Source organism: Rhinoraja longicauda, unplaced genomic scaffold (assembly GCF_053455715.1).
Source record: "Rhinoraja longicauda isolate Sanriku21f unplaced genomic scaffold, sRhiLon1.1 Scf000049, whole genome shotgun sequence".
NCBI lineage: Eukaryota > Metazoa > Chordata > Chondrichthyes > Rajiformes > Arhynchobatidae > Rhinoraja > Rhinoraja longicauda.
In genome coordinates this window covers 767,849-782,600 of record NW_027601267.1, presented here as the reverse complement: position 1 = coordinate 782,600, position 14,752 = coordinate 767,849, and the positions used below count along the sequence as shown (strand labels likewise).

Below are 14,752 nucleotides of genomic sequence, written 5' to 3'. Positions count from 1 at the left end.
TCGACGACACTGAAAAAATCATTCACGCTTTCATTTCCTCCCGCCTAGACTACTGCAACTCCCTATACACTGGGATCAGCCAATCTTCCCTGTCCCGCCTGCAACTGGTCCAAAACGCCGCAGCGAGACTCCTGACGGGTACCCGTAAAAGGGACCACATCACGCCGATTCTGGCCTCTCTCCACTGGCTCCCTGTACGGTACAGAATCAACTTCAAGCTCCTCCTATTCACATATAAAGCCCTAAATGGACATTCCCCCCCCCCCCCCCTACATCAAAAATCTTCTAACCCACCTCTCTAACTCCAGGTCCCTCAGGTCGGCCGACTTGGGGCTACTCACTATCCCGCGGTCTAGGCTTAAGCTCAGGGGTGACCGCGCTTTTGCGGTTGCAGCTCCTAGACTGTGGAACAGCATCCCTCTCCCCATCAGAACTGCCCCCTCCATCGACTCCTTTAAGTCCAGGCTCAAAACCTATTTCTACTCCCTAGCGTTTGAGGCCCATTGAGGAGGCGCTGTGAACTGTTTTGTATGTGCTGTTATGTTTGTGTGTTACTGTATGTTTCATTTTTTCCTTAGTACCTAAACAGATGTACAGCACTTTGGTCAACGTGGGTTGTTTTTAAATGTGCTATACAAATAAAATTGACTTGACTTGACTATTGTTTAATTGTATATCTATTGTTATGCTGTTGCATTAATGTGCCTGTAAAAGGAGCAGTATTAATTGCTTTATTCCATGCCCCATGTGTGTAACCATTAAATACTCTTGAGCTTTATTTTGAAAAATCAGTCTACCACTTCAACTTCATCTTCCCATGTTTATCGTAAGCCCACCCACCACTTTTGTCTCCATGCTGCCTTGTTTGCCTGAGTTTTCCCCCCACACTTTGTGTGTACCTCCAGACACATCACATTGTAACATTGTATTATTTTTATAGAGTCATATCTTAGATACAATATGGCACATTTCGCACTAGTCTTATGTTATCCCACTTTTGCAACCATTCCCTGCTCAATTTACAGAGGTCAATCAACTTACAAACCTGCTCGTCTTTGGGATGTGGAAGGAAACTGGAGCATCTCCACAATGTCAAAGGGAGAACGTGCAAACTCCATATCGACAGCACCCGAGGTCAGGATTGAAGTCTGTGGGATTTTTCTCTGCTCGGCGGGGGCTTCAATGTCGGGAGCCATGATGTCTGCAGCGGCAGCGTCTTCGCCCGCCCCGGATCGCAGGGCTTGGGTCGGCCCGCTGCGGACCTTTTACCGACCGGCGCGGCCTGGCAAGTTCAACAGCCTGACCGCGGGAGAAGACGGCAGGGGAAGAGAAATTACATTCTGGCCTTCCCTCACAGTGAGGAGGGAACTGAAGGAGACTCACTGTGATGGATGTTTTTTTTTTTTTGTTTTGTGTTGGTTTGTGGTTGTGTAATTTTATTGCTCTTACTGTTGGACTGTGGGTGACGAAATCTCGGCCAAAAGACTTGTTTTTTGGATGACAATAAAGGTAATTCTGATTCTGTTGTGCTGTAAGGCAGCTGCTCTGCCAAGATGTGCTACTGCTCCGCCTGGCATGGAAACAGGCCCTTAGACAAATTGGCATTTTGGGCTAATGACATCTGCTCGTATCCCACTAAACCGTACTAACCATATCTGTCAAGATGTTCTGTTCCAAATATCTGTTCTATCCTCTTGTGCCCGTACTTCCTCAATGCATCAGTTCTTGTACCTTAGTCCCTATTAGTACCGTCATGCCCAGGTTGTTGCCCGAGCCCATGTTTTCCTATGCTTCAGTTCCTCAAGATCCATATCCCTCTAGTTCCTTGCCAATCGAGGAATCGGTCGAGTTCCTTGCTCCTGTGCCCGAGTCTACTATAAAAACATAGGTAGCAAGCCTGCTCCGCTATTCAGTGCAATGTCGCTGCTCTAAGCCTTTGTCTCAGAATTCTACTTTCTCTCTGAATTTATTGAGCGTTTGGCTCTCTGCTGAACACAGCCCCCTCCCCCCCGCAGCTCCTACTCCCCCTCCCTCCGCAGCTCCTACTCCCCCTACCCCCGCAGCTCCTACTCCCCCTCTCCCCGCAGCTCCTACTCCCCCTCTCCCCGCAGCTCCTACTCCCCCTACCCCCGCAGCTCCTACTCCCCCTCTCCCCGCAGCTCCTACTCCCCCTACCCCCGCAGCTCCTACTCCCCCTCTCCCCGCAGCTCCTACTCCCCCTCCCCCCCGCAGCTCCTGCTCCCCCTACCCCCGCAGCTCCTGCTCCCCGTCTCCCCGCAGCTCCTGCTCCCCTCCACAACTGAGGAATGGGGTACTGATTCTGAATGATCAGCCATGATCACAGTGAATGGCGGTGCTAGCTCGAAGGGCCGAATGGCCTCCTCCTGCACCTATTGTCTATTGTAACTCCCCCTCCCCCCGCAGCTCCCCCTCCCCCCGCAGCTCCCCCTCCCCCCCGCAGCTCCCCCTCCCCCCCGCAGCTCGCAGCTCCCCCTTCCACCCCCCCCCCCCGCGCAGCTCCCCCTTCCACCCCCCCCCCCCCCCGCGCAGCTCCCCCTTCCACCCTCCCCCGCGCAGCTCCCCCTTCCACCCCCCCCCGCGCAGCTCCCCCTTCCACACCCCCCCCCCCCCCCCCGCAACTTCCTCCCCCGCAGCTTCCCCTCGCGGGTGCACCGCGGGCGCTGACGTCAGTACGGGAGGACGGCGGGTCCTCCAGTATCCCAGCGGCCCACGCGGCTGGGCGGCGCTGCGGGACCGGCGGCGGAGCGGGTAAGGAAGGCGGTCGCGGCTTTTGGCCGAGGGAGGGGATGGGGCGTCATTGGGCAGCAGGGTACGGGCGCGGCCTCTGCCTACTCCTAGCCCTGGCTGCCCCGCTCCGGCCGAGCCCCGGGTACCAGTTCCCAGGCAGGCCCCCCCGCACCGGCCCGGGAGGTTGAAACGCTGTGGGGTATTGTCAGTGATGTGGCTCCACACACAAGCGGGGTCGTGCGGCTGGGGGAGGGGGGCAGTCATGTCCACAACCCTGTCCTGGACGGTGCCCAGCGCCCCGAGACTCGAGAGTTAGTGAATTCATGTAGCCAAGCGGGGAGAATCCATCACATTGTGTAGAAAAGAACTGCAGTTGATGGTTTAAATCGAAGGTAGACACAAAATGCTGGCGTAACTCTTCGAGGTCTCGATCCGAAACGTCGCCAATGCCTTCACTCCAGAGATGCTGAGTTACTCCAGCATTTTGTGTCTACTTGAGTCCATCACATTGCCAGATCTTGTCTTGGTGATGGTGAAATGAACTAAGTGTCAGGAGGCGTGCAAGCAGGCCCTTCGGCCCAACGTGCCCACACCAACCAACATGTCTCATCTACATTAGTCCCACCTTCCAACACTTGGCCATATTCATCTGTAAGCATATGTAAATTTTAGGAAAATGACATTAGACAAGGTATTTGTGGCATATAAAGGATGCAGAAAATAACTCGAGCAGGGACTCGGACATTAAAGAGAATACCAAGGTATTTTATACATTAAAACAACAAGGTAACTGCGGAGAGAGTACGACAACTGAAGGATAAAGGATAAGATTACTTTGGTATTCCACTTTTTTTTGCGATTAATCCTTGGTTAACATTTTCCAAACCTCGGCATAATGTTATTCTTTAGCCACATAACCACAGAATTATCCTGTTCCTCATGTTCTTCAAAATAATTTTCTAACCATTGATGTGTAGGAAAGAACTGCAGATGCTGGTTTAAATCGAAGGTAGACACAAAATGCTGGAGTAACTCAGCAGGACAGGCAGCATCTCTGGAGAGAAGGAATGGGTGATATGTCGGGTCGAGAAGGGTCTCGTACTCATCTCTAATTACCTTTTTTTTCTAATTTTCTTATTTCTTATTTTAATTTGTTTCTGGTTTTCCAGATCAATATTTGAGAAACCGGCCAGGGAATATGTTATAGATTAGGAATGTGTACTAAGGAGGATTAATAAATAATCTTGTAAAGAGATTTTTGGGAAAAAATTCAAGATGAAACAAGGGTCAAATTTAAATAAAGGATGCTGTGAAAGTCTGAGGGGCGTTTGTTCCGATTGATTGGGAAACTGCAATAAAAGCTAACAATGGCCTGTTTCCTTTATCATCATTACTTTTCTGCATATCTTTCATTCATTTATTCTAAATCTCTATATCACCGTCTATATCTCTTGTTTCCTTTCCCCTGACTCTCAGTCTGAAGGGTCTCGACCCAAAACGTCACCTATTCCTTTTCTCCAGAGATGCTGTCTGATTCGCGATGTAAACATAGTACTCTATAAACACCATAATAAACAATAAAAAGTTCAGTATATAAAAAAAGTCAAACAATAATAATAATAATGGCTCTCTAAGTGTATGTAATTCGGAGCTTAGTTGGAGGTTGTCGTGTTTAATAGCCTGAGGGTTGTTGGGAAGAAGCTGCTCCTGAACATGGATGTCATAGTTTTCAGGCTCCAATTTCGCAATGGCAGGAGTGAAATGAGTGCATGGCCAGGGTGTTGTAGGTCTCTGACGATGCTAGATGCCTTTCTGAGGGAGCAAATCCTGTAGATCCCTTCGATGGTGGGGAGGTCAGAACCCATGATGGACTGGGCAGTGTTCACCACCTTTTACAATATTCGTTCCTGGGCGTTCGAGTTGCCGAACCAGTCAATAGCTGAATATCCTCAATCTTTCAAGAAAGTAGAGGCAGTGATGGGCTTTCTTTGTGATTGCATCAATGTGCTGGGTGCAGGATGGATCTTCAGAGATATGCATGCCCAAGGATTTGAAATTTTTGACTCTCCACCATCGCTCCATCGATAAAGCAAGGTTTACGGATCCTTGGTCAACAATCAGTTCCTTGGTTTTACTGAAGTTGAGAGCAAGGTTGTTCTGGCACCATTCAGTCAGTTGATCGATCTCCCTCCTATACACGGACTCGTCATCATCAGTAATTCGTCCACCAATCATCACCAGTAATTCGTCCACTGGTGTCTTCAGCGAAATTGAAGATGGAGTTGGAACTGTGTCGCTACACAGTCATGGGTATAGAGTGAGACGAGGAGGGGGCTAAGCACACAGCCTTGAAATGCTCCTGTGCTGAGGGATATGCAGAGACCCAGTTCCATGAGCTTGCCAACCAGTTTGAACGCCGAGCTATAGTCTATATGAACAACAACCCGATGTATGTATTTTTATTGTCCAAGTGGTTCAGTGCAGAATGGAGAGCCAGTGAGATTGCATCATTTGTTGACCTGTTGTGGAGGCAAGCAAATTATAATGGGTCGAGGGTATCAGTGAGGTAGGAGTTGATATGTACCATAATCAACCTCTCAAAGCACTTCATCACCACGGACATTATTACCACCAGTCGATAGTCATTGATGCACGTCACATTGCCCAATATTATTGTCCTTTTAAAACAGGTGGGAACCTCAGACCTCAGTAATGAGAGGTTGAAGATATCTGCAAAAACTCCAACCAGGTGGTCTGCACAGGTTTTAAGAACACGACCAGGTTTCCCACCGGGTCAGATGCTTTTCGAGGGTTCACCCACCTGAAGGATCCTCTGACGTCGGCCTCTGGAACTGTAATTGTAATACCATCGGGGGCTATGGGGGAAGGCACATCAGTGTTCTCCCTATCAAAGCTTGTGTAGAACGCATTGAGCTCGATGGGGAATGATGCTTCACTGTTGATTGAGCTGCCCCCTGATTTCCCCATGTAGGAAGTGATGGCGTGAAACCGTTGCCACATACTGAACATGCGTTCCATCCTCCAGTTTAGAGCGAAAGTCCCTTATAGCCTTTTTGATGGCATTAGCAAGGTCATATCTGGACTTCTTGCATGACTGCATCACCAGACTTGAATGTCTGCGATCTGGTTCTCAGGAAATTGTGGATCCCCTGGTTCATACAAGGCTTCTGGCTGAGGAGCACTTGGATGGTTTACGTGGGAATACATTCCTCCACACTTTCCTAATGAAGTTGGTAACAACTGTGGCGTATCCATTCAGGCCCGTTTCCGACTCCATGAACTTCAATTAGTCTACTGACTCCAAGCAGTCCCAGAGACAGTTCCGCTACCACCCCTGACCAGCTCTGTGTGGTCCTCACCGCTGGGGGGTACACTGTTCAGTCGTTGCCTATATGTAGGGAGAAGCAGCACGCTGAGTGGTCGGATTTTCGAAGTGAGGGCGTGGGATGGAGCATCTCTGATGGTGTAGCAGTGGTAAAGAGTATTTGATGTAGCTCCTCGACCACCAGCTCTGTGCGGTCCTCACCGCTGGGGGGTGCACTGTCCAGTCATTGCCGAAATGCAGGAAGAAGGAGCACAGCTGAGTACTCAGATTTTCCAAAGTGAGGATGTGGGATGGAGTGATAGATATCTCTGATGGTGGTGTAGCAGTGGGCAAAGGTATTTGTTCCTCTGGTGCTGCAGGACATACACTTGTGGTCGTCAGTGATCACATGGCAAAGGGAACAATGTCCATCTCCAGTCACTGGCAAGAGGAGCAAGGGTTGGTCAACAGTGAGAAGGAGAACATTCAACCTGGTCCAGGTGTGGGCAGTGCTGTAGCCCCAACAGCAAGAAGTAGATTTTCTCCGAGATCTCGTGGGTTTTCTCCGAGATCTTCGGTTTCCTCCCACACTCCAAAGACGTACAGGTATGTAGGTTAATTGACTGGGCAAATGTAAACAATTGTCCCTAGTGTGTGTAGGATAGTGTTAATGTGCGGGGATCGCTGGGCGGTGCGGACTTGGTGGGCCGAAAAGGCCTGTTTCCGCGCTGTATCTGAAATATGAAATAATAAAATAAAATAGATATCCTACGGTCAGCTTTTGTCTAAATAATGTTTTTGTTTATAATTTCACCAACAGCATTGGTTTTAGTTGTACTCGTGAAGCAATTGAAGGCAGGCGACAATGAAGATATTTTATGTTTTAATGGAAGAGTGGATAGATGTTTGAAACAGAACTGGAAAGCAAGAGGAAATTAAATTAGTTTAGGGGTTGATACAGGGTTGTGGAAAGAGTGCTGGCAGTGGGATTAGAGTGAGTTGATGTAGGGCCACGAGGAAGGATTGGGAAAATTGAATCAGTTTATGTTGGAGTAACTCAACGTGACAGGCAGCATCTCTGGAGAGAAGGAATGGGTGATGTTTCGGGTCGAGACCCTTCTTCAGGTAATTAATGTAGAGCTGATCGGAATGGGTGGTGAGATTAGACACAGTTTTTTATAGGAAATGAAGACGACAGGAGAGCTGTGGGAAAAGAACAAGACATTGAGATTAGTTTGGGATTAACCAGGTTTCTGGGGGAAAAAAGTGGAATTAAAATTAGTTTTGAATTGTTCAAGACAATGCAAGCATGGGTGCCGTTTGCTTCGATACTATTATCTGGCTAAGGGAGGAATGCTATATTTAATATTAAGTTTAAGTTGCTGCTTTGTTTTACCTGTTAGTGACAGCTGTAAAGCTATTTGCAATCTATGGTTCATATTTTATTTCCCTATGACGCCATGAGGAAAGATTAGAGAAGCTAAAATCTCGAGATAATATCATAGAAAATATATGAACGTAATATTTTGTGTCTATCTTCTAATATTTTCATGGATGAACCCTAAAAAGAAAGGCCTGCAGTTAACATCTTACTACATGGAATATCATAATTTCTCCCCTGCATGTTGAATGCTCCTCGAGGTTCTCTGTAGTTTTAAACTCTTTTAAATTCATTTTTAGCATCTGGGCATCTCTGGCAAGGCCAGCATTTCTTCCCTTCTGAATTGGACTTGAGAAGGTGGTGGTGAGCTGGCTTCACGAACTGCTGCAGTCCTTCTCCTTAAGGTACTCCCACGATATTGTTGGGTAGTGTTCCCTGACGTAGACTCTGTGAAAATGAAGGTACGGTGATGTATTTTCAAATCAAAATAGCATGCAACTGGAAAGGGTTTTTGAGAGGATTGTTGACATAGCAAAGGTGAGTAAATGCAATATGTTTGGTTAATATTTGAGTGCAGGCCCTGTATTGGAACAATGAATGTTGAGGTTGAAGAGTTGTCTGTGATGCAGGCTACACTGCATATGGGAGAGCTTCTTGAGAGTTGCTGGATCTGCACTCATCCAGATAAGTGGAGGGTTTGTCATCACACTCTTGACTTGCGACTTGTAGTTGGTGGACAAGGCTTGTATGTCCAGAGCGAGTTACACTGAGACACCCAGCCTCTGGCATGTTTTTACTGGACTAGGCAGGGTGTTTATGTAGCTGGCCAATGTAGTGCCCTCATCATCAGTGAATCAGCTGAAGATGATAGACCCAATACCCTGGGAAAGGGATAATTGCCCTGCAACAACCTCAACAATTTTCCATGTATGAGGAATGATTCCAGTCAATGGAATGTTTTACAAAGCTCCTAGCTATCCCGTGGGCTCAGATGCTGTCTTGAAATTACTAGCAGCTTCTCTCAGACAGGTTTGCAGAGCACCTGTGCTCTGTCTGCTATGGTCACCCACACTCCTGCTTGCAGACCATTTCAACTCTCCTCCCATTCCCATCCTGTCTGTCCTCAGCCTTCCCTACTGCCGGGGTAAGGCCCAATGCAAGCTGGAGGAACAACCCATTTTCTGCCAGGGTAGTCTGTAACCCAATGGAAGAACATTGCATTTTCCAATTTCAGGTAACCCTGATCTCTCCCTCTCCTGGTCTACCTCCACTCCTATTTTTGTACCCTTTTCCATAACCCTCTCCTCTGGCCCACATTCACTCATTTTTGTCCCTCCTTTCTCCTGGTTCCATCCACCTACTGCCCACACATATCATCACTAGATTCTCTCCACCACCAGTTACACTAGACCTAGCAGGAAAACAGGTAGGACTTATTTCATATGTTGGTAAATAGGGGGAATCGACTTAAATTAGTGTGGAATTGGGGAAAGATTTTTTCCACCGACTAGTGATTATACAAAAGTAGGTGTTTTTCAGATAGGGAAGATGGTTGTGAAAAATTGCAGCAGGATCTTGATCGATTGGCCAGGTGCGCTGAGGAATTTAATACAGAGAAATGTGAGGTGTTGCATTTTGGGAAGTCTAACATGGGCAGGACCTGTGAATAGTAGGGCTCTGGGGAGTGTTGAATAGCAGAGGCATCTAGGAGTGCAGGTGTGTAGGAAAGAACTGCAGTTGCTGGTTTAAATTGAAGATAGACACAAAATGCTGGAGTAACTCAGCGAGACAGGCAGCATCTCTGGAGAGAAGGATTGGGTGAAGTTTCGGGTTGAGACCCTTCTTCAGGTGTATGGTTCCTTGAAGGTGGAGTCGCTGGTCGATGGGGTAGTCAAAAAGGCTTTTGGAACATTGGCCTTCATCGATCAGAGTATTGAGTATAGATATAATAATAATAATATATTCCTTTATTCGTCCCTCACCGGGGAAATTTACAGTGTTACAGCAGCAAAGTGGATAGCAAGAGAGCAAGAGATCATTCATTATAAATAAAAGATACATAAATTGTCATCAGTTTTCTGTGTGTCCTTAGCTGTTATTGTTGACTGGTGTGCTGGGAGCAGTGCTGGTTGTGCAGTCTCACAACAGCGGGAAGGAAGGACCTTCACCACACACTTGGGGTGAAGGAGTCTGTCACTGAAGGAGCTACTCAGTGCAGTGACAGTGTCCTGCATGCGGTGGGAGTTGTTGTCCAGCAACGATGTTAGCTTTGCCATCATCCTCCTCTCTCCCACCACCTGCACTGAGTCTTATCCCAACGTTTAAGCAACAGTTAGATCGTCTCTTTAAATAAATAGTAGACTCATTGTTTCTGACTGCTCCTGTCCCATGGAAATGATTTCCACTTACATCGACTCCATCCTACCAACCCTGGTCCAATCACTCCCGACCTATGTCCAAGACGAAGGGTCTCGACCCGAAACGTCATCCATTCCTTCTCTCCTGAGATGCTGCCTGACCTGCTGAGTTACTCCAGCATTTTGTGAATAAATACCTTCGATTTGTACCAGCATCTGCAATTATTTTCTTACACTACTATGTCCAAGACACCTCACATGCCCTTCGTCTCTTTAACGTTCAGTCACTCTATACCTCCATCCCCCACCAGGAAGGCCTTAAAGTCCTCCGTTTCTTCTTCGACCGCAGAACCAGCCAATTTCCATCTACCAATAAGCTCCTCTGCTGGTTCTCACCCACAACAACTTCTCCTTTGACTCCTCCCACTTCCTCCAAGTCCGATGGGCACCCGCATGGGCCCCAGCTTTGCCTGCCTCTTTGTAGGGTACGTTGAACAATCCCTGTTCCAGGCATATACTGGCCCTATCCCCGAATTTTATCTCCGTTACATTGATGACTGCTTCGGTGCTACCTCCTGCACCCATGCAGAACTCATGGACTTCATCAACTTCACCACCAATTTTCATCCTGCACTCAAATTTACTTGGATCATCTCTGACACCTCCCTCCCCTTTCTTGATCTCAGTCTCCATCACAGGAAATAGACTTATTGACTGACGTCTATTACAAACCCACTGACTCCCACAACTAGCTCGACTACACTTCTTCCCAACCTGCTTCCTGCAAAGATTCTTTCCCCTACTCCCAATTCCTCTGTCTAAGCCACATCTGCGCCCAAGATGAGGTGTTCCATACTAGGACATCTAAGATGTCCTCATTCTTTAGGGAATGGGGGTTTCCCTCTCCCATCATAGATATGGCCCTCACTCGTGTTCTCCTCGGTACCCCGCAGCTCCGCCCTTGCTCCCCCTCCCCCTAGTCACAACAAAGACCCCCTGGTCCTTACCATCCACACCATCAGCCGTCGCATACAACTCATAATCCTCCGAAACTTCAGCCACCTCCAACGGGATCCCACCACTAGCCACATTTTCCTATCTCCACCTCTTTCCACCTTCCGCAGAGACCATTCCCTCCGTAACTCCCTGGTTAACGCATCCCTTCCCACCTAAACCACCCCCTCCCCAGGTACCTTCTCACTGGAACCGCAGAAGATACCACACTTGTCGCACTAGCTTCTCATTTTCACTCTACAAACAGCTAACAATGGCCTTTCCTTTATCATCGTTAATTTTTTGTATATCTTTCACTCATTGTTCTTTATCCACATCACCGTCTGTATCTCTGTATCTCTCATTTCCCTTATCTCTAACCAGTATGAAGAAGGGTCTCAACCCGAAATGTCACCCATTTCTTCTCTCCAGAGATGCTGCATGTCCCGCTGAGTTACTCCAGCATTTTGTGTCTACCTTTACTTTTTAAATGATAGCTATAGATCTTTTTCATTGGCCTTTTGAGGGTGGAAGTGACCTGAGGTTGACATCTCATTTGAAGGCCCTGGCTGGAGTGCAATACTCTGCCACTGCACTGGAAGATGGACCCAGCTTCTGTGCTCAAGTCTTGGGAATCGCGCTTCAAATTTTGACCTGTCCCGGGGCAGTAGGAGTGGTAGAAATTGAACCATGGTTGGATTAATGAATTTTAATTGGAAGGTTTCAAATTCAAATTCAAATATATTCATCAATGTTAAAGGTTATATTCCTATCAACTTTTTTCCATTATATTTATTGTATCTAAATTCATAAAGACAATGTAAGTTTCTCATGAAGATAATTATAGTTTTTTTCAATTTTATCCATCTCCATGGGAATTGGGAAGATGGGAATTGAAACAATGGATACCGAAAGATACCGAATGAGTGAATGGTCATCTCCTGTTCACGTGTTCTCAGCTCCAGTTTCCTTTTCCTTCTAGCTTTGCTTGTAGACTTTGCACCAGAAATGTTGGAAGAGATTATCAGCAATAGTGAGTGAGTTAAAGATGGAACATGATTGGCGTGAGCCACAGGCTGAGGTGGGGTCAATGAATAGGCATTTAGTTGGAGGTCAGTTGCAACTGTGAGCTTCAAAATTGAAGGGAAACTGTTTAGTCTGATACCTATTTCTCCACTTTGACTGCCTGAAAAGAACTGATCTTAACATAAGGAGTTTGGTGCATCTGAAAGAAGGCTGTTTCTTTGAGCATTACTGGATACTTTGGTATCTGTTCACTTACAAATATTTGCGCTACAATTGGTTCAAAAGGAAGACAATTTATTGCTGTTTCCACTATGCAATCTTCAAAGAAAAATTTATGTGAATTTAGTTATGTAAAAACTTTCTTTTATTTACAGGCCTTCAGAATGCTCAGAGGACTGTGAAGAGTGGCGTGCTTTAAAGGGGGTTAAGTGAGCAAAGAAAGTGAGAGCCAATGCAGCAACACAGGCAGCAGCCAGAACTTGTGGAAGGAAATCTTCCCGTCTTTGTATTCCCAACAGAACTGGTATTTTATGCAGAAGATCAGTCAACACACAAACAGGTGTTGACTCTTTACAATCCTTACGAGTTTGCATTAAAATTTAAAGGTATATCTGCACCTTCACAAGGATTATACTGAACAACTTTTCATGACGAGCTGCCTTAATGTGCTGACACTTTCTTTTCTGTGGCTTTAGTTCTGTGCACTGCCCCGAACAAATATGTTGTTGTTGATGCTGCAGGTGCAGTGAAGCCCAAATGCTGTGTCGACATGTAAGTACAGAGTTTCTCACGTTAAACCAATACGTCACTCCAGTGCTCTGACAATCTCTACAGCTCTCAGCTTTTGGTAGTTATTACATTTGGATGGGTCTTCCAAAGCCGTGCACAAGGGTTGAAGCTTAATGACAGTTAGATGCTGTGAAAAGACCTTGATGACATCCTGTTCACCTTGTCTAGGATGCTCCTGGGTGCCCAGACCCACAGTCACTGCAACGGTGCCTTGACCTGGCATGGCTCCCATTGTGGTCTGAGTTATTCACGCCTTTCCTCCCGCTAAGGTTATCTGAACTGCTGTTACGGTGGTCATGTTTTCCATTAAATTTGTCCCATGGTCTGTTTTAGGATGCTCTCATTTTGTAGCTCGAGCTTTCCAGGATGTCCTAATTACTAACAGGAGCTGTTCTCTCTCCAGTGTTATTCGCCATAGAGATGTACGGCCCTGTCATTATGGTGTAATAGACAAATTCCGGCTTCAGGTTTCGGAACAAAGCCAACGGAAAGCACTGGGTAAAAAGGAAGTGATTTCTGTTCTCCTTCCATCTACAAAAGATCAAGAGCGGAAGGAGGAGGAGGACAAACACATTAAGGAGCATCTGGCTGAAACGGTATTTTTTGAACAGACTTCATTCCAGCAGGGTAAGAATCTAAGTGCAGCGTCATCTCTACTCTGCTGTTAAGGAGCTGGGTGGGGAAGTTAGATAATGATAGTGGAAGAGTTGGTGCTGTTGACAGAGGAAGTGGGGTGGAATAATTATATGAGGATGAAGGGGAGAATGGCAAGTTCAGGGAACCCTGGATGTTAGAGAAATCAAGATAATAAACAATAGCATCCGTTAGGAACCATGCAGACACTTAGTGTGAGGAGCCAGCGGATGTGGGCAAGACCTTGAATGAATACTTCTAATAGAGTCATAAAGTTATACAACATGACATTGTCCATGCCAACCAAACCAGTCTGAGCTAGTGCCACTTGCCTGCATTTGGCCCCATCCCATCCATATATCTGCCCAAATGACTTTTGAAGTTCGTAATTGTATCCCTTTCTATAGTCATCCGCTGACAGTTCATTCCAGAAATGGACTACTGTCTGAGTGAACAAGTTGCCCCTGATGTCCCTCTTAAATCTCTTCCTCCCCACCCCCCCCCCCCCCCCCCCCCCACACATTGAAGTCTGAAAGAAGGATCCCAACCTGAAATGTCATCTATCCATGTTCTTCATATATATTTGTATTTAATAACCTTCACAATGAAGACAAGCATGCCAAATGGCCTCTTCACCACACTGTTTTAAAGAGCATCAGAAGATAACTTAAAAGGCAATACGGGGAGAAAAAATGAGGTACGAAGGTAAGCTAGCCAAGAATATAAAAGAGGATAGTAAAAGCTTCTTTAGGTACGTGAAGAGGAAAAAAATAGTTAAGACGAATGTGGGTCCCTTGAAAACAGAAGCAGGTAAATTTATTATAGGGAGCAAGGAAATGGCAGACGAGTTGAACAGGTACTTTGGATCTGTCTTCACTAAGGAAGACACAAACAATCTCCCGGATGTTCTAGTGGCCAGAAATCCTAGGGTGACGGAGGAACTGAAGGAAATTCACATTAGGTGGATAATGGTGTTGGGTAGACTGATGGGACTGAAGATTGATAAATCCCCGGGGCCTGATGGTCTGCATCCCAGGGTACATATGAAAATGGCTCTAGAAATTGTGGACGCATTGGTGATCATTTTCCAATGTTCTATAGATTCAGGATCAGTTCCTGTGGATTGGAGGGTATCTAATGTTATCCCACTTTTTAAGAAAGGAGGGAGAGAGAAAACAGGAAATTATAGACCAGTTAGCCTGACATCGGTGGTGGGGAAGATGCTGGAGTCAATTGTAAAAGAAGAAATTGCAGAACATTTGGATAGCAGTAACCGGATCATTCTGTCAGCACGGATTTACGAAGGGGAAATCATGCTTGAGTAATCTTCTGAAATTTTTTGAGGATGTAACTAGAAAAATGGACAAGGGAGAGCCAGTGCATGTGGTGTACCTGGACTTTCAGAAAGCCTTTGATAAGGTCCCACATAGGAGATTAGTGGGAAAAATTAGAGCGCATGGTATTGGGGGTAGGGTACTGACATGGATAGAAAATTGGTTG

General features: G+C 46.4%; 1 protein-coding gene across 4 annotated transcripts in view; it reads left to right on the top strand.

Annotated features, from left to right (window-relative positions):
* Positions 1 to 1,164: 1,164 nt before the first annotated feature.
* The window catches only part of mospd1 (motile sperm domain containing 1), a 38,393-nt gene continuing 24,805 nt past the window's right edge, over positions 1,165 to 14,752 (top strand). For 2 of the 4 annotated variants that reach the window (XM_078432083.1, XM_078432079.1), the window contains exons 1-5: positions 2,672 to 2,769; positions 7,754 to 7,858; positions 12,205 to 12,435; positions 12,526 to 12,601; positions 13,023 to 13,246. In XM_078432083.1, the coding sequence (XP_078288209.1) occupies positions 12,282 to 12,435; positions 12,526 to 12,601; positions 13,023 to 13,246 (454 nt within the window). In that variant the 5' untranslated portion in view covers positions 2,672 to 2,769; positions 7,754 to 7,858; positions 12,205 to 12,281. Of the gene's footprint in view, positions 1,510 to 2,671; positions 2,770 to 7,753; positions 7,859 to 12,204; positions 12,436 to 12,525; positions 12,602 to 13,022; positions 13,247 to 14,752 lie in introns of those variants that run through there. The other 2 variants (XM_078432080.1, XM_078432081.1) reach the window with 2 other exon arrangements.